The 19,599-nt window shown below is 44.0% G+C and overlaps 3 protein-coding genes across 4 annotated transcripts in view; 2 read left to right on the top strand and 1 right to left on the bottom strand.

Moving 5' to 3' along the window:
* Positions 1–1,018: 1,018 nt before the first annotated feature.
* On the top strand, positions 1,019–4,939 carry utp23 (UTP23 small subunit processome component). The gene is made up of 2 exons (XM_086177658.1): positions 1,019–1,544; positions 3,953–4,939. The coding sequence occupies exons 1-2, from the start codon at positions 1,182–1,184 to the stop codon at positions 4,346–4,348; spliced, it is 759 nt and encodes a 252-aa protein (XP_086033784.1). The 5' UTR covers positions 1,019–1,181; the 3' UTR covers positions 4,349–4,939.
* Positions 4,718–12,950, bottom strand: LOC147216024 (double-strand-break repair protein rad21 homolog A-like). Of its 2 annotated transcripts, none has more exons than XM_086177653.1 (14): positions 12,713–12,950; positions 11,619–11,865; positions 11,406–11,535; positions 9,201–9,300; positions 8,735–8,841; positions 8,443–8,652; positions 8,258–8,380; positions 8,054–8,182; positions 7,751–7,974; positions 7,523–7,679; positions 6,150–6,292; positions 5,900–6,079; positions 5,740–5,823; positions 4,718–5,663 (listed from the first exon to the last, which is right to left on the bottom strand). In XM_086177653.1, the coding sequence occupies exons 2-14, from the start codon at positions 11,760–11,762 to the stop codon at positions 5,472–5,474; spliced, it is 1,923 nt and encodes a 640-aa protein (XP_086033779.1). In that variant the 5' UTR covers positions 11,763–11,865; positions 12,713–12,950; the 3' UTR covers positions 4,718–5,471. The 2 variants fall into 2 exon arrangements, with proteins under 2 accessions (XP_086033779.1, XP_086033778.1); XM_086177652.1 differs by lacking the exon at positions 12,713–12,950 and adding an exon at positions 12,341–12,439.
* A 2,604-nt stretch (positions 12,951–15,554) lies between these two features.
* The window catches only part of septin7a (septin 7a), a 42,552-nt gene continuing 38,507 nt past the window's right edge, over positions 15,555–19,599 (top strand). Inside the window, exon 1 of the mRNA XM_086178112.1 lies at positions 15,555–15,679. The gene's annotated coding sequence lies outside the window, so the exon portion shown is untranslated. The remainder of the gene's footprint in view (positions 15,680–19,599) is intronic.

The following is a 19,599-nucleotide window of genomic DNA, read 5'->3' as shown; positions in this document are numbered from 1 at the left end:
AACTCTTTGAAATAAATACATTTAAAATATATTTTTTATCATGGAACTTGTTTCGTGAAATGCAAATTTGACAGAATATTTCCAAACTTTTTTTTTTTTTTTAATGAACATTAATAGTACAGACAAATATGCATATGTACAAATAAACATGGCAAGGTAGAACTTATTGTCAATGAAACAACCAGGGATGAGGAAGCAAAGGACATTCGTTCTGTACGTAATCAAAAGTTAATAGTGTTAACGGTTTGTGAGAAATTTATGACGCCAGATGAAAAAGAAAGTAAAAGGAAATAATTAAATACATAGATAGACAAATAAAATGAAAAAGAAAGGGGAAAAAAAACTTGTAAGGGCAATGTAACATGTAATTAAGTTGGTGGTTCACAACGAATCTCAGACATCAAACTGTATATTTTTGGGTTTTTGGATTTTCCATGAGTTTTAAGGATTTTTTTATATAATTCAAAATCGTTTATAAAGAACGTAAAATTTGGGGAGCATTTTTGCATTCTGTCTATGTGAATGAAGAACTCGGCCAGACCTTAAATAACATTGACACATAATTCATTTCTTTTGTTGCTTAAAAGTAAACCAAATGTTATATCATCTCTTGAGAAGGAAACGGGTGACGATGGAAAATTATCTTTAACCTATTTTTGAGTTTTAGCCCAAAAGCCCTGTACCTTTTTGCATGAGAAAAATATATGTTCATTGGTTTCAATGTTGCCTTCACAAAATGTCCAAATATTATCTTCAAAATTAAAGCGTACCCTCAATAATTCCTTCGATGGGTAGATGTCATTCATAATTTTGAAGTGGGTCTCTACATACATAGTTTACAGCGTGGTAATCGATTCCTTATCAAATTTATTTAAAATGTTATTTTTGTTTTGACGTCCAGGGAATAAGTTTTCTGTAAAACATTTTATTTCCAAACACTGAGCGGGTTTTCGTTGTTGCGTTTCGCCCGGAACCTTTGACTGGGGGGTTTTAGTTTCCACACGGACGCTTTTCAGGTGAGCAACCCCAGCGTGTTCCTCGTCTCAACCTCCATCTGACGCGGCGTGGAGGGAAATTCCTGCTAATTACTGCTCAAATCCTGGATGAAACCCTTTTAAAGACACATTTCTGTCTATTCCGATCTCCCTGGAGGTGGGGATTGATTTGACCCAGCCGCCAGCATGAAGATAAAGAGGCAAAAAGTCGCTAAGAAGACTCTGTCCTTCTACAAATACAACTTTAACTTCCGGGAGCCCCATCAGATCCTCATCGACGGCACTTTCTGCGAGGCGGCGCTGAAGAACAAGATCCAGATCAAGGAGCAGATGCCCAAGTATCTGATGGGGGAGGTGCAGCTTTGCACCACCAGCTGTGCCTTGAAGGAGCTGGAGGTTCTGGGGACGCAGCTCTACGGAGCCAAGATCATCCTGCAGAAGTTCCAGGTGAGGAGGTGTCCTCACCTGAAGAACCCGGTGCCAGCTTCCACCTGCCTGCTGTCCATGGTGCAAGACACAAACCCACACAACTACTTTGTGGCCACTCAGGTACACACACACACACACACACACACACACACACACACACGGTGGATCTTGTGTTAAAGATAAAATGTATTGATCTCCATGGGGGAAATTCCTTTGTCACAGCAGTGTAACAGTTATAATGTCAAAAAAAATGCCAATAAAAAAGGAAAATAAATGTGAATATGAATAGAGAGATAGAAGTTAGCAAGACACCCATGAATAATCATCGGGAAGAAGAATAAATATATATTCTTCTTCCCTCAGCCGCAGGGAATCTTCAATCTTTGTAGTAACTGCTAACAGTTAAGACAATTCATATTTCATTATATTTCTTATTCTTCCTCCTTTCTACTATCATCTATTACTGTTATGTTTTTTACTTGAAACTCTGGCACAACCATTTCCTTTGGGATTAATAAAGTTGTTCTCATCTCATCTCAATAAGAATAAGAACAACTTTATTTATCTTGAAGGAAACTGTTGTGCCAGAGTTTCAAGTAAAACATAACAATAATAAATAATAGTAGGAAATTGTATAAACAGTATAAAAAAAGGGGGGAGAATAAGAAAAACAAATAAAACTATAAAGTGTCTAAGTAACAAGTCAAGGCGATAAGATAAGATAAGATAAGATAAGATAAGATAAGATAAGAACAACTTTATTAATCCCGAAGGAAATTGTTGTGCCAGAGTTACAGAAAATATAACAGTAATAAATAATAAAAAGAAAAAGGCAGAATTAGAACAAAAATAAACTATAAACTATAAAGTGTCTCAGTGAAAATATAAGTGTCTTAGTAAACAAGTGATAAAACTATAAGTGTCTTAGTAACAAGTGAGGTAAGGAGTGCACTATAGTATGATGAAAGGAAAAATTGTAGTGTAAAGTGTCTTAAGGTCTAAAGTACAAAGATTTAGAATTATGAAATGATTTGAAAGTCTAAAAACAACAAGCGAATGCTGTTTTAAACATTTTATATGTAGTTTTATTTGCAGTGGTGATGGACAGGCTGACGGATGAGGTTAGACAGGAATCTCCATGGATGGTGATGGTTGCAGGTGACATTGTGATCTGTAGTGAGAGCAGAGAACGGGTTGAGGAACATCTAGAGAGGTGGAGGTATGAGCTGGAAAGAAGAGGAAAGAAAGTTAGTGGCAAGACAGAATATATGTGTGTGAATGAGAGGAACTCGGGTGGAACGGCGAGGCTGCAGGGAGTGGAGATCAAGAAGGTGGAGGATCTCAGGTACTTGGGGTCAACAGTCTAGTCCAGGGGTCGGCGACCTTTAACACCCAAAGAGCCATTTGGACCCGGTTTCCTCGGAAAAGAAAACACTGGGAGCCGCAATTAAAATAAATAAATAAAAATAAATAAATAAATAAATAAATATTTGCAAAATATCTTCATAAATATTTATTTTACCTGGTTTATGGGACTTCTACTCCTGAACTTCTGCGCACAGCATCTGCAAATCGTGACTTTCCCGGCTTCCGCGAGTGTGAGGTTATTTTGAGCGGCGAAAAATAATAAATATAATTTTATTTAATATTTCAAGATCACAATAATCTTCCAACTTAGAACTAAAAGTAAAAAAAAACAGGAATTAACACAAATGAAATATACTTCAATTAAATATTTAAAGTTTATTCCTAAGCCACTCGGAGCCACAGTGTAAAGATGAGAGAACCGCGGGTTGGCGACTTCTGGTCCAGAGCGTAGGAGAGTGTGGAAAAGAGGTGAGGAGACGAGATGAAGCAGGTTGGAATGGGTGGAGAAAAGTGTCAGATAGAAGAACATCAGCCAGAAGGAAAGGAAAGGTGGAGGAGAACCTGGTGAGATGATCTAGAAACATCTACAATGACCAAAAGACAGGAGGTGGAGCTGGAGGTCACAGAGATGAAGATGTTGAGGTTCTCTTTTGGAGCGACCAGGATGGAGAGGATCAGGAATGAGTCCATCAGAGGGACGGCACATGTTAGATGTTCTGGACATAGAGTGAGATGGTTGGGATGGTGAAGATATTGAGAGACGGATGCTGAGAGGATTGATGGACGTCTGAGAGAAGATATGAAGCTTGTTGGTGTGAGAGAGGAGGATCCAGAGAATAGGGTTAGATGGAGAAGGTGGATTCTCTTTGGAGACCCCTGAAGGTCCACAGGAGAAGAAGTAGTGCTCGTTTTGCACTCATTTGTTAAAAATGTAAAATTAATTCAGTACTTTTTGGGCGCAAAGGGATGGAATAAACACTTTGTTTTTCTTCTTGCCAGCTAACCTGTCGCGTTTACCAATTATTTTGAATATAAGTGAAATTGCCGGGGGATTATAAAAAAAAAAAAAAAAAAGGCTTTACACAAGCAAACACCGTTAGCAAGTTAGCATAAGTTAGCATCTCTCACTCCAGATTCATTTGTGGCTTCACGTCGTGCAGGATCGCAAGGTCACAGAGGGCCTGAAGAAGATCCCCGGGGTGCCTCTGCTCTACATCATCCTCAACACCATCGTGCTGGACAAGCCCAGCCAGGCGTCCCTGGACCGCGTCCAGGCCGTCCAGGCGGATCTCCTCAGCGCCGCCGAGAGGCAGAGCATCCGCGGCCTGAAGCGGGAGCAGGGCATCCCGACCAAGATCCGGGAAAAGCGTGGAAAGAAGAGGAAGCGGACCAACCCCAACCCCCTCAGCTGCCTGAAGAAGAAAAAGAAAGGGCTGCCGACGCCGCCGAGGAAACAGACGGAGGAGCAGGAGGGGAAGAAGAAGAGGAGTCGGCACAAGAGACGCCGGACGGACGGAGGCGACGCGTCGGTTCTCCCGGCCTCGGCTGCACCCTAGGACATCCCAGGATTCTCCCGGCCTCGGCTGCATCCCAGGACATCCTAGGATTCTCCTGGCCTCGGCTGCACCCTAGGACATCCTAGGAGTCTCCCGGCCTCGGCTGCATCCCAGGACATCCTAGGATTCTCCTGGCCTCGTCCGCACCCTAGGACATCCTAGGAGTCTCCCGGCCTCGGCTGCATCCCAGGACATCCCAGGATTCTCCCGACCTCGGCTGCACCCTAGAACATCCTAGGATTCTCCCGACCGCCGCCGTCAATCCCCCGATTCAGAGCGTGAAACCTGGAGGTTTACTTTCCGTGACTCGAAGGTCATCCGAAGGGCGTGCAAACTCCCAGGGATGCAGGACACGAGACGTTTGTGGGGTTTGATTCCAGACGGTAATTTATTTTTTTTCTTCTTTTTCAAGTGCGATGAGTCACACATAACAAATACATTCATTCAGGCTTTGCTTGAACACTGTTTTTTTTTAGAATAAAAATCTGTTTTAGAAAAGCCAAACATCATTGACTTAATTCTCTATTATTTATAATTTGTCGAATTACAATCAACAATAAAGGACAGGATGATTTTGGACGGCGTAACCTAAACACGACATTGTGTCAGCTAGCTTTTTCGAAATGACCGGGAAAAAACAAAAAAAACAACAAGGTTCGGGATCCAAATCGAGAATTCTACAAGCTTTACGGTAACCAACCGCACGAAGCACCTGACTAATCTACCACGAGCTGCGACGACCCGGCAACGTGCACCGGACGAACGTCTCTACGACGCAAACCCCGCTAATCGAGCGGCTAAGACGAGCGTGCATGCAGGTCGCGGCTAACGTTGCGTTGAAGGTGATCTTGGAAGGGAGGGGCTGCAGAAGGAACGTTCTAGCACGTTCATAGAAACTCACAGAGGCGACGAGAAGCTCGTCGTTCAGGGTGTCCGGCGAAACTCCAGCGGGAGGAACCCGGTCAACCCCCGGGGGGGGAAGCGCTAACGCTAACTCAGATCAAGACGTAAACATTGCTAAAACATTTCTTCCTCCCGCCGCGGCTCCGACACGAGAAGCAAAAAATAAACGCGGATCCGCCAGAAGATGATCGGTCGGAGGAACCGCCGGCGCTCTGGGGTTTTAGATGATGTGGAAGCGCGGGCCGGGCGCGGCGACGATGTCGCTGTAGGGTTCCTCCTGGACCAGCTCCACCGCTTGCTGCTTCTTCAGGACCAGGAAGCTGTAGAACTTGGCGGCCGCTTGCTTCCTGTTGTTGTTCCTGCAGAGGTCCAGCAGGCTGACGGAGCGAGCGCCCGTCTTGGTCATCACCCTCTGCGACGGTTAATTATTCCACCGATAAGTACGGGTCTTCATCCGCGCCCGAGCGGGATCTTCAAGCGACACGCACCTGGAGGCCGTGGAGCATCTGCTGGGTTCTTTTGTTCCACCGCCTCTCCTCCTGGTCCTGGTCACCTCCTTGCACCTCCTCCTCCTGCGGACAAACAGAAGGAGTTTTGGAAACGGGGGAGAAGAACAGCAGATCCTGCGAATGGACGTCTAGATTTAACCTCCTCGTCCGAGTCCTCCTCGTTCTTCTTCTTGTCCTTGTCTCCGAGCAGGTCCAGCTCTATGAGCTGGCTGATGTTGGGCGTCTCCTCTGGAGGCGCGTCCACGCCGGACGCCTCGGGCCCCTGGGCTCCTCCTCTGGGCTCCTGCAGCTGCTGCTCTTGTTGCCCCAGAGCTCCCATCTGCAGGGGAGGAGGACATGGAGGAGATGGTCCAGGGAGCAGAAGGTCAGATGGACGCCGGGGGACTCACAGGTAAGGCCGGCTCCGCGTCCTGGGTTTTGCGTTTCAGGCCCCGCTGCGAGGTCGGGGGGGGCTGGGCCGAGTCGTCCAGGGTCGTCCTGCTTCCCTCCACGGCCGACGGCTGCAGAGAAGCTTCTTCCATCAGAGTCTGGTCTGAGGACAAACACCAGAAGGTCAGGGTTGGTTCTTCCTGTGTCCGTCGAGTCCAGGGGTCGGCGACCTTTAACACCCAAAGAGCCATTTGGACCCGGTGTCCTCGGAAAAGAAAACACTGGGAGCCGCAATTACTTTTTGACGTCTAAAATAAAGGCACCACCGTATATATTGCTTTTTTATTACCTTTACACTTTGTATAAACAAGTGTGTCGTGTGTTGCTTCTGAAATTCACAAAATATTACGGAGAAAATTCAATTTTATTTATGTAATGAACTCATTTTGAGCTTTGGGCTTTCAGAGCGTGTAGCGGAGCCTTGACCTGAATTTTAAAAATAAATAGGGAAAAAAAAAATCACTGTGTCAGTAAACAATAAAAAATAAATATTTGCAAAATATCTTCATAAATATTTATTGCACCTGGTTTATGGGACTTCTGCTCCTGAACTTCTGCGCACAGCATCTGCAAATCGGGACTTTACCGGCTTCCGCGAGTGTGACGTTATTTTGAGCGGCAAAAAAATAATAATTTTATTTAATATTTCAAGATCACAATAATCTTCCAACTTAGAACTAAAAGTAAAAAAAAGGAATTAACACAGTTGAAATACACTTCAGTTAAATATTTGTAATTTATTTTCCTAAGCCACTCGGAGCCGCAGTGTAAAGATGGGTTAGGAGATCCGTGTCGTTTCCACTCTAAAACCAATTTTGTGCAGTGGTCTATAATATGTAAAGGGGGTCATATCTTTGTTACTGTTGAATATAATCATAAGTGCACAATATTCCTGTGCTAATATGAATTTACGACAATACATTAAAAATGAGTCCGATGTCAAATACCTGGATACATTTGGATGAAATTCCCACAAGAATCTTTAAGTGCAGCTTTTTACGACTAATCGCAAGCCTCAACTGACAAAAACATTAATTCGGGTGATCGTTTTCGTTCGGGTAACATATTTACGAGTAACGCGAAAAATAATAAATGTAATTTTATTTAATATTTCAAGATCACAATAATCTTCCAACTTAGAACTAAAAGTAAAAAAAAAAGGAATTAACACAAATGAAATACACTTCAATTAAATATTTAAAATTTATTTTCCCAAGACACTCGGAGCCGCGGGTTGCCGACCTCTGGTCTAGAAACTAAACGGGTTTATTTATCTTTCAACCTAAACCGAGAAGGTTTTTTGCAAGGAGGAACCAAAGTTGACGGACTTTACCCAAGACCTCCCTCTGCTGCTGGCCGGCCGCTTCCTCTCGGGGAACCTCCGAGTTCTCCAGATCTTTGAGGAACTCGTCCAGGCTGTCGGCTTCTCCGCCTTTCCTCCTCTTCCTCAGCTCGTCGGGCACCAGCGGGGTCAGACACCTGGTGAACATCTAGAGAAGAACCAAGCGTGGTGATTCAGAGGTTCAGAAGACAGGAAGGCCCGGCGGCGGCGGCGCGTCACCTTGAGCAACCTGGCGTTCCAGAGCGGCTGAGCGGGGAGGGAGAAGAGCTTCTCCACACCTCCGGTCTCCTTCCACATCATCAGCTTCTTGGTGGGCGGCGCCAGATCCAGCGTGGTCACGATGTCGGAGTAGTCGGAGAGCTGCGCGCGGATGGTTTTGCTGTCCAGCTCTTTGACGCTGTCCACGATTAGCTTCCTCTTGCGCTTCGCTTTTGTCTCCTTCACTGCGGAGCAGAAGGACAGGAAGGATGGGCGATCGCCCGAACGCCCCAATATCCCAACGCCGTCGGAGTCTGAGGGCACCTGTGATATCGATGGGCTCCAGGGCGAAGGTCTCCTCCTCGTTGTGCGCCATGTTGGTCTGCTCGATCTGGTCGGCCGTCGCCGGCATGGGTTCCGTCGGCCCCGAGTCCGGACTGTCCGGAGCCCCGGCTGAGAACGCAAAAAACCGGTCGGCTTCGGCCTCCGCGTCGAAACCGAAGCCGACCCGTCCGCCGGAGGTCCCACCTGAGAGGGCGTCGAAGTCCTCCTCCTCGTCCAGGTGGTCCCGAGGCATCATCACGCTCTCGGCGACGGCCGGGGGGTCGTCGAAGATGCCGCCCCCGTCCTCGTTGCTCAGGAGCTTGTCCACTGAAGGGGACACCCCAAGCCAGAAGGTGTCCAAACTATGAGGAGCGGCGGGGAGATCTTACCCAGCATGCCTCCCTCGGTGCTCTCCATCGGGTTGTCTCCGAAGTCGTCCTTGTACTGCTCGTCGTACTCCAGATGGTTGGACTTGTCCGCCATCGGGTTGGCGCCGCCCTCCGCCTCCAGCAGCAGGTTGGAGGCCGACGCCCCCATGATGTCCACCTCGAAGGCGCTCTCCTCACGCATCATCTCGCGGTCGTCTATCCCGAAGTCGGCTTGGGGGCAAAACGGGCGCGTTTCATTAATCTTAATCCGGAGACGGACGGGGATTAACGGGACGAATCGAAATCCACCCACCGAAGTCGTTCTCCTGCAGGAGGTTGAGGTTGCCCACCTCCTCCCTCATGGTGATCTCCTCCACCCTGCTCTGATTCAGGTTGAACTGCTGCGCCACGTCGATGTCGCTGCACAAAAACACAGCACTCCTTACACTCCTGGACTAGTGTGTGTGTGTGTGTGTGCGGTCAAATCAGCGAAATATATCTCCATATTCATTCATTCACTGGACGTCTTCTCCTGCTCGCCGGGTTGCAGCCAATCCCAGCTCACCTGAGGGGAGAGGCGGGGCTTCACCTGGGCGCATCACCTGTCAATCACAGGCCCAATTCGATGAACCTACTGAGTGTTTTTGGACGGCGAGAGGAGAACCCAGATCAGACCTGGAACCTTCAGGATGTCAGGTGAGAGAACTCGCGCCTAAATATCAAATGCATCTTTTTTTTTTAATTTGCATAGTTTCTTGTTTTTCGGAAACGGAACTCACTCCAAGTCCGGCAGCGGCTGGTCGAAGTCGTGGAACTCCTCCGGCAGCGTGATGGCGTTGTAGGCCGCTTCTCGGTTCTCCTCGGGGAGATCCACCACGCCTGCGGAGTCAACAAGCGTATGCGTGTGTGTGTGTGTGTGTGTGTGTTAAACCGACCAATGACAGCCTGCGATTGAGGGAACATTATATTATAATGTGCGCAGTTTGAACTGTTTCATAGGGGTTTTGGAGAATAGAGAAAAAATGATGACATCATTCATTCCTTCATTATCTACACGGCTCATCCTGCACTATTGGTCGCAGGGGTGGAGCCTAACCCAGCCCTCATTGGCCGAGAGCCGGCGTTCACCTTGGATCGACCAATCACAGGGCCACGCATAGAGACACGCAGACGTTCACTCATTCATTCACATGTCGTACAGAGACGTGCAAATATTCATTCATTCACTTGTCGCGTGGAGATTTACAACCATTCATGTGTTCATTTGCATCATCTATACACATGCAAACATTTATTCACGTGTTCATTCATATGACATTTGGAGACATGCAAGCATTAAATCATTCATTCACATTTCATATATATGTATATATATATATATACGTATACAAACTCTCATTCATTCATTCACATGTCACATGGAGACATACAACCATTCATGGATTCACACACGTCATATTGAGATATACATGCATTCACTCATTCATCGACATATCATATAGAGACATATAAACATTCACTCATTCATTCACATGTCATGTAGAGACATACATGCATTCACTCACTCATTCATTCACTTGTCACATGGAGATTTACAACCATTCATGCATTCATTAACATCATCTATGCACATGCAAACATTTATTCACTCATGCATTCACGTGTCAACTGGAGATGCTCAACCATTCACGTGTTCATTCATATGACATTCGGAGATATACATGCATTCACTCATTTATTCACATATCATATAGAGACATGCAAACATTCATTTATTCACACGGGAAATGCATAAATACAACTTTTCACCCATTTTCACAGATCATTTAGAGACATAAACATTCACTCATTCATTCGTTCACATCATAGGAAGACATGCAGACATTCATTCATTCACGTGTGACATGAAAATAAACAATTTTTTACTCATTTATTCACAGATCATGGAGATCAGGGGTCTAAAACGCATTTTGGTCCTGCGGCCACATACGGCCTGATATGATGTCGAGGAAACCAGTAAAATCATCAGCTAGAAGTAACACCAAGTCCAAAGTGTTCCTTTGTTTCAGTGTAAAGGAGGTAAACAGGTACATTCTAAACATCTTTATACAGGACTGTCTCAGAAAATTAGAATATTGTGATAAAGTTCTTTATCTTCTGTAATGCAATTTAAAAAAAAACAAAAATTAGTTTTTCATGATATTCCAATATTTTGAGATAGGATTTTCGAGTTTTCTTAAGATGTAAGTCATAATCAGCAATATTAAAATAATAAAAGGCTTGCAATATTTCAGTTGATTTGTAATGAATCCAGAATGTATGACATTTTTGTTTTTGTAATTGCATTACATAAGATAAAGAACTTTATCACAATATTCTAATTTTCTGAGACAGACCTGTATGTAATGAACTGTTTCAATAAAAAAAAATGACAAATCAATATTAAAAAATAATATTAAAAAGGAATTGATAAAATTACACCCTAAAAATATGGTTGAGCAAAAAGACAAAATTTGCCACTAGAATCTCTTTGAAAATTGAATGGTAGCATATATAAGAATAGGGATAATGTTTACAAGGTTAATATAGGCTATTCAGGTTATTATATCAATCTTTTTAATTTTTTTGTATTTTTTTTGCCCTCATTTTTGTGGTTTTTCTACAAATAAGAAAAGAAAAGATCGCTTTAAGACATTTTTTTCATCAAAATATAATTTCATTTTCAAATTTTGAAGCCGAAAATACATTAAAACCCCTTTTTTTTTTTTTTTTTTTTTTTTATGGAAACCCACTGTATTAAACCCCGAAATGCATATGAAAAAAAATCCGCATTCGATTTGATTTCAGGCAGGGAGCCACAAAATATTCCTCCGACACCCCTGATGCAGAAACATACAAACATTCATCCGTTCACACATCACACGCAGACATGCAAGCATTAATTTCCACGGCGCCTGCAGACAAACCCTCCCCATCGCGCCCACCTGGCCTGAAGGCCATCTTGATCTTGATGAAGGCCTCGTTGCAGTCCGCCAGCAGGTACTTGGCCTTCCTGTGGTAGATCCTCACCACGCCCAGCAGCAGGTGCCCGGACGTCCTGAGGGCCATCTTCACCTGGGAGGAGGACACGGCACGGCGGTTCAACACCACCCATAAGTATGTGTGTGTGTGTGAGTGTGTGTGTGTGTGAGATGGACCTTCGGGGAGATGATGCTCTCCACGCTGCTCTCCAGGTTGCACTCAAACACGTGCGCTTTGGTCAGCTTCTTGTCCCAGTGGGCCGCCAGCCAGATCTTGGCCAGCGGCCCGCGCTTGCTGAGGACGAAGTGGGCGTAGAACATGACCTCGCCGAGGGCCGGGGCCCGCGGGGGCCGGCGGGGGCCGGGGAAGCCCGGTTAAGGGACGAGCACCGGGTCTGGAGGTCCGGGGCCCGACGTGGACGATCTGGGGATTATAAAGTCACAGATTAGCGGGATTAAACTCAGGAATTATTTGTATACATGTATAAATGTCTGCAGGACACCAGCAGAAGGTACCAGGATCAGATCACATATTTCTACAAAAATAACATTTATATCTAACTCATATTTTTATTTTCTATTTCTATCTCTTTTCTATCATTTATGAATCTATAAATATTATAAATAAATATTCTTTTAATATGATCTGGTGAGGAAAGTGGCTTCCTTTTAAATAAATGAGATTTAAAAAAAAATCGATTAATGCGATCGATTGTCCTGCAGCACGTGACGAAAACAACTAATCGATTCCGTTCAATATCGATCCTGCGGGGCGAGCGAACGCGCACGGGGACGCGCACACGCACCCCCCCCCCCGGTCCCCTCCCCCTCCCCCGCCGCCGCCGCCGCCGCCGCCGCCGCCACGCATATGCACATCGGATGCACGCGCGTGCACGCACCTGCAAGCGTGTCCGTGCGCGTGCACAGGCGAGAGGAACCGAGACGACCGCGGTCGCGAGAGGTGGCGGGACGCTCGCGCCGCCGACGCCGACACTCACGTGACGCGAGGGGGAACGCCTCCGCGACACGCGCGCACCCACGCGACTCGCCGGCGTCCCGCCCGCGCGACCACGGCGGCCGCAGTGCAGCTGATCTGGGATCTATCTATCTATCTATCTATCTATCTATCTATCTATCTATCTATCTATCTATCAATCTATCAATCTATCTATCTATCTATCTATCTATCTATCTATCCATGCTTGCTTTCTTGCTATCAGAGCTCCAGGTCATCTTGCTCCTCAGAGGCAGTGGAGGTGTTGAGGACCTACAGGAGTCCGAGCTGGAGGTGGCAGAGATGAAGATGTGTTTGCTGCCACCAGTTGAGATGGCAGGATCTGTGTCTGAACCTCGCAGAAGGTCTACTGATGTTCCACAAGGTTGGGTTCTAGTCCTTCTCCTCTTCTCCCTGCACACGACATGGCTTGGTTCTACCACTCGCTCGCACGGTTTCTCTGACCGCCGCTATGCCGACGACACAGCTATGTCCTGGAAACCCGATCACAGCTCACCTGTCCAACATCTCAGATTGGATGGCGACCAACCACCTGAAGCTCAACCTGGACAAGACTGAGCCGCTCCTTCTCCTGAGGAAAGGTTAAAGACCTGGTCGTCACCATGGACGATACCGTGATAAGGACGACCACGACTGCGAGAAACCTGGGCGCGGTTCTAGACGATCGGCTGTCGTTCTCAGGGAGTCGCACGTTCCTGCAGATTCCTCCTTCATAACATCAAGAAGATCCGCAGATTCCTCACAGAGGATACGGTGCAGATACTCATCCAGGCTCTGGTCATCTCTGGTCTGGACGACTGCAACTCCCTCCATCAGGCGTCTGGAGCTTCTTCAGAACAACGCCTGGTGTTCAAGCTCAAGACCCTGGTGCTCACCAATGGGTCGGCCCATTAATGTATGTATGCATATGTATGTATACACACACGTATATGGTATTGTATATGTATATGGTTTTGTATATGTACATATATATGGTTTTGTATATCTATATGTATATGGTTTTGTACATATGTCTATGTGTATATATACACTGCTCAAAAAAATAAAGGGAACACTTAAAAAACACATCCTAGATCTAAATGAATGAAATATTCTTATGAAATACTTTGCTCTTTACACAGTTGAATGTGCTGACAACAAAATCACACAAAAATGATCCATGGAAATCAATTGTATCAACCCATGGAGGTCTGGATTAGGAATCACACTCAAAATCAAAGTGAAAAAACAAACTCCAGGCTGATCCAACTTTGATGTAATGTCCTTAAAACAAGTCCAAATGAATGTGTGTTGCTTCCTGAGTGGACACTATGATTTCACACAAGTGTGATCGACTTGGAGTTACATTGTGTTGTTCAAGTGTTCCCTTTATTTTTTTGAGCAGTATATGTATATGTATATGTATATGTATATGTATATGTATATGTATATGTATATGTATATGATTTTGAGATGGTTGTTTGGCAGAGCGGTGACTTCTGAATAACGACTACTTGTACTTTGGATTTTCGGTTATTGAATCGCAATTTTTGTGAGACGCTTTGGATAAAAGCGTCTGCTAAATGACTGGAATGTAATGTAATGTAACGTGGAGGTTCTCAACAAGTTAGATGTTCTGGAGAGAAGTTCGAACTGAGATGGTGAAGATATCGGTGGTCAGAAAAGCAGAGGAAGACCGAAGAGAAGATGAATGGATGTAGAGAAAGAGGAACTAGAGAGGAGAAGAATTTTTTTTCCCATTTTGCATTTAAACACTCACCAGTTCGCTTTGCTCCTGTTTATACAAGAAATTTCTTTCTCATGACTCTTAGCTTCTGAATATTCAAAACATTTGCATTTATCCAAGATTTGTTTTTCAATGTTTGTTTGCTCTTTTAATAACCCATATATCTCAGTGAAGACATTTTAACCGCCCAACAAAGACATCAGACTGAAAAGAGGCACATACAAGTTGCTTTAATAGATAACAGAATCACACAATATATACTGAAAATTTTTGCATACCACACACACACACACACACACACACACACACACACACGATTAATTTAAACTGTAAAGCTGGTTTTCTGACTTGCAGTATCCAAATATTCCACTAGACGACAGCAAAGTAAATGCAACGCACGATTATCCTGTTGCTGAGATGTAAATATTTTTAACATAAATATAACATACATTTAACATACAAACATTTTTTTAAATGATTGAATTTATCCCCCTACCTTTTTTGCCCCCCATTCCCAAACACCAGCTGTGCATTCCTTATCTTTCATGCCCTATTCCATCCATTTATTCATTAAAAGATGATAGTTAATTTATCCCTATTGGGGAAATTCATTCGTCACAGCAGCGTAACAATAACAATAAATATTAACTTAAATATAAATATAAATAGAAGACACTATTAAAAGGACGAAGATAACAACAAGGATAAAAATAGATCAACAGGATGTGAATGGAATGACAACAATAAGGATAAAATAGATAGCAGAATGAGGACATGACATGTGTGAATGAGTGAGATAGTAAGGAAGTGGTATTATTGCAATCATAATTGAGGAAAAAATAAACAAACAAAAATAGCAACAATTCAATATATCCAGTAAAGTGGGTGTTTTATAAATTATGAATATGATTTCAAGATAAGGTAATGGGTTATTTGTCCCAAAACATGGAAATGTAAGCTTTGCGATGATGAATTTAAAAAAATGAAATAAGAAGATTTACTTAAAATTAGTTACATTTATCATCTGAAAATAGAAGTATGAGGTCATTTACCTTTCAGCTTCACCTAAGAGCTGGAAATAAAGAATTGTAATTAACATATATCCCCTCTGGATGGCACTGTTGAGTGAGTTAATATCCCATATTATTCCTTCATCACGGTATGGCGAGAGAAAGATAAAATAAATTATATTTACAAAAATAATTACAGTTTAACTGCAGACCCATATGCGTTAAAATATTATGATCGGCATCTCGCGGCTGTGATTTCCGCACAACTCTCGCGATACCTCGCTGTTCCGCAAAAAGCGTACGCACTTTGCGCAGCCGCAATCGCGTCATTCACACGCCGTTACGTAAAACAATGTGCGTACGAGCACAGCGGGTACATCAACTACTACTGCTCTACTACTTCACCCAGTTCGGCAGCGAGTTTTCGGGGGAATGTCCGCCGCAGAGGGGCCGCTCGCTGAAACCCAAGGGACCGGTGACATTATGGGTGAGTTTCCAGGTGTTTTCGACTCACACGGGTGTCCGTTTTTAACTTTTTAAAACATTTAATATGGTTTAATTTGCCGTGTTCGCTCCCCCTCCTCCTCCTCCTCACTCCGCTCTGGACATTAGCCTAGCCGAGGAGAACACCGACTAACATTCCCCACCGCGAGTAAACCTCTACAACTAGTTAGTTGGGTTTTTAATTCCCTCGCAAACACTTTCGGGTTTTAGTTAACCGTCGGTCGTTAACTTCGGCTGGCTGTTTACGAGTTAACTCTCAACTCAGCCCGGCTCCGCCGCCCACCGAGCGGTGTCATCTCAAAGTAAGATTCAAAGTTAGTTTCAACACCGTGGGCGGTAAAGTCGGGGGCGTGTGTGTGTGTGTGTGTGTGTGTGTGTGTGTGTGTGTGTGTGTGTGTGTGTGTGTGTGTGTGTGTGTGTGTGTGTGTGTGTGTGTGTGTGTGTGTGTGTGTGAGAACACAACTTGATTTGGAAACTATTCTGAAACTAAACCACATTCTTCGATCTGGTGTGGTTTATGACAAACTCCTGTGCTGTTAGCATGACACTTCCGGTGTTGTCTTCTTCTTCTTGTCGTGTTTGTTTTATTTTTTGTCGTGTTTTTGTCACGACTTTCCGTATGGACTTCCTGTATTGGTGCCTAATTCAGGTTGGGTCATGTTTGAGAAATACAGATCAGTCTGAAACACCTGAAATGAAAGACACCTCCTCCTCGCCACAGCAAACCATTCTCCATCTGACACTGTTCTCACACCAACTATCTTCATGTCCTCTTTCTCTACATTCATGCATCTTCTTTTTAGTCCTTCTCCAGACCTTCTGCCTGGATGTTCTAACCTCTGAGCTTCTCTGTCTCCTCTCCCCTTCCTCTCATAGTATTGATGTTAATGTGTTCGAGAGGCTGACCTGAATTACTTTGCACTTGTTTACCAAACATGGTGGGCATTGATGCCCCGTGGATTCCTTGTGCCTGGATTCCAGGATTTAGCGGTCTTCTTCTTCTTCTTTCGGCTTTTCCCTTCAGGAATCAACCTTCTCTGGATCGTCCTCTCTCATACCAACTACCTTTATATCCTTTCTCACGACATCCATAAATCTTCTCAGGATTCAGCGCAGAACAATTTGTCATAACTGATCAGCGAGGGATGACATGAAAACGTAGAACTCAGAGGACGTTTCTGTTTTGATATTCGGCTAAATTATAATATTTACATGAACTGAGTGTCTCCTCAGATTAATAGAAGAACGATTCATGTCTTCAAACAAAACCCATCACGTAGCAGGACATATGTGTATTTCATTAAAAAAAACTGTTTTTAACCGTCCTAAAATTTCCCGAGACAAATGCATGTTCTCCCATTTTCCTGCGTCATCTTTTGAACGTCCACATGATACTCTTGTTCTCGTGGCAATTTAATCAGCCGTTGTCTGAAAGCCGCCCTGCTGCCCTGTTGAGATTGGCCCGGTGTCCACAAAAAAAAAAAAAAAAAATGCTGCAAGTGGGAATTGATGGAACGATCGGATTGAAACGAATCAGTCGTGATGAGATAGTTTCAAAATATTTGGTTGTGCAGACCCAGTTTTGGGCCTGAAACTTCAGCTTCATTTCTTGCTACCTCCAGCTTCTGCAGGTTAATCCCTGGCACAATATCCTCGAGGGCAGCCCGGACCCAGAGGGTATTGCTTTTCTCTTTTGGGGAGTTTCAGGCTATAAAAGGAGTGTTGCGTCTCGCAGTCCGAGCCAAGCGACCCGGTGTGAGTGTGTAGTCGCCGGCATAGTGTCACTGATGCAGCGCAGCCGGCTGGTCAGATGGCCTGGCGCTGGGACAAACGGCGAGGAGGCCGTCACACTGTGCGGGTCACTTGTGCGCTCGCATATCAGCAATATTTTGCACTTTTTCCTTCATGCTATTTCCAGCTTTTTCATTATATTTACACAGCACAGGCCACTTCTTTAACTCCTAAAAAATCCTGACATATTTATTTACAGTAGTTAATACTTTGATATTCGGTGTTAAAACTGGTAATGTTACAGTCCCGCACCATATAATCAATCCAGGACATTGTTTTCTTTTAGGTCTTCAGTAATATTCAAAAATTTTAAGCTAATTTCCTGCAGGTAATATGTGTATATGTACTGTTTAGTTAATGCCTTGCAATTTTAAATATTTACATACTTCCAGGCTTTTAGGTTGAACAAATAATTGCCATACTTTAAAGGTTGTTAACTACCTTTATTTTATTGTTCTAAATGTTGACTTTTTTTATTTTTTTTATTAAAGAACTCAAGTTGTTAATTAGCAAAATTTGTATCTCCCAAATGAGTGAAGACTTTGTTTTTGGTCAAAGATGTGTTCTTTCTACCCAATCACACATGTTGTTATGAATGCAGGAGACGTATGTCTTAGAGAATTCTGCAGGGGGAAAAACACATTGCATAGAATTGTCTGAAGAAAAATCATGACTTTACTGAGTGTCCATCTAGTTTCATGCATGTTTTTCTGAGAGCTTCTGAGGAAAAACGCACATATGACGAGAGGTGGCTCCTCTTGTGAAACAAGAATTACTGCTGTTTTATTTTACAGACTCAATCAGCGAGTCATCGGGATTTAACTCCCAATTAGAGGCATTAAATTCAATCTTTATTTCCTCTCAGTTTTTACTAAAGTAGATCATTAAATGGGATCAATGTGACCTGATTGCTGGCCTATCTTTGTCTGCCACAGCAGCCTCCACTTGGTGTTTTGGATGAATTAGCTTGATATGTATGTCCATTTAAGATAAAATTCTCTTTGTGAATTTCAGGCAATTTTACTCGGAGCCCTTTCCAGGTTTTTTAAATGACGTAAATTAACGAGAGATTCAGAAGTTATTAATATAGACTTAATTAACAGGAGAATTAGCAAAAACCACAGCTTTAAAAACAGCACAACTTGCACTCGTGCAATAGTTTTATTTATTTCATAACTTAACAAGGATTTATGTCATTTGACATTTTGCCTGCCTACATTTTTACTAGTTTATTTATCAAAATATAAAATGTGAAAATGACCCATGAAGGTCTTAAGAGTCTGTTAAGCTTATGCTTTCAAATCTCGTGAAAAGCGTCTACATAGATTAATCAGAAACAGTCGGCCCGTGGCCGCAGACTTTTGGTGAAATAAAACGCCTGAGAATCCTGACCAATCAGAAGATTTCAGTCACGCTGGCCCCGCCCACAAAGATCCACACCCTTTCTTCTGCTTTGTACTCCTTTCCGAGCAAAACATTTTCTTTGAGGGAGGCGGGGGGGGGGGGGGCAATTACAATTATCTTTACAACTTGGTTCTTGTGGCGGAAACACAGAGTTCTGCGGAAAGTTCCTGTGGCGGGACGGCCTCTTACTTTCTTAATTTGAGGATACACTCGTTTGGTCGCAGACCAGATGAAGTTACAAACCATCAGGGTTTAAACACATGGCATCACTTTTCCAACCGACGCCAACCCTTCATGGTGCCCTCATCAGGCACATCCTGATGTTCTCAGATGCGCTTCACCTCCACACCTGTTGCTGCTAAACAAGTGACATGATGTATTTAGGCTGGAACCACAGGACATCTCAGGTGGTGGAGGAACTCCCGTACGACACGCCTAAGTGAGAGGTCCACCTGTGGAGACTCGGCGCATTTCCTCCGCAGGAGCCGTAATCCCATGCAATCTGGTGAATCCGCCACATAAGGTGATGCGATTTAAGTCGAGGAGATGGGATTGTGAGCGCAGAGCTGGGGGAATGAATCCAAGCCAAAACCACAGCTCCATCCCAAACTGGTCTCCACCCATCTGCTGTGAGCTGGTGTCTCCCAGGCAGCAGAAGATTCTTTATTCAGGAGGGAATAAATGCTATGCGTGGCCGGTTTTCTAGAC

The sequence above is a fragment of the Fistularia commersonii genome, chromosome 30 (genome assembly GCF_037954325.1).
Source record: "Fistularia commersonii isolate RoL2024-O1a breed Wild chromosome 30, RoL_Fcom_v1.0, whole genome shotgun sequence".
Classification (NCBI taxonomy): domain Eukaryota; kingdom Metazoa; phylum Chordata; class Actinopteri; order Syngnathiformes; family Fistulariidae; genus Fistularia; species Fistularia commersonii.
This window is presented reverse-complemented; position numbering and strand designations above follow the sequence as displayed.

What these genes read in the sequence shown, in the direction of transcription:
- utp23 (XM_086177658.1), top strand. Translation starts at nt 1,182, where the DNA reads ATGAAGATAAAGAGGCAAAAAGTCGCTAAGAAGACTCTGTCCTTCTAC. An exon ending in ACTACTTTGTGGCCACTCAG is followed by an intron (nt 1,545 to 3,952) that starts GTACACACACAC and finishes CACGTCGTGCAG; the next exon opens with GATCGCAAGGTCACAGAGGG.
- LOC147216024 (XM_086177653.1), bottom strand. Translation starts at nt 11,762, where the DNA reads ATGTTCTACGCCCACTTCGTCCTCAGCAAGCGCGGGCCGCTGGCCAAG. An exon ending in CCTGCAGGAGAACGACTTCG is followed by an intron (nt 8,653 to 8,734) that starts GTGGGTGGATTT and finishes TTTGCCCCCAAG; the next exon opens with CCGACTTCGGGATAGACGAC. An exon ending in GGAACGCCAGGTTGCTCAAG is followed by an intron (nt 7,680 to 7,750) that starts GTGACGCGCCGC and finishes GTTCTTCTCTAG; the next exon opens with ATGTTCACCAGGTGTCTGAC.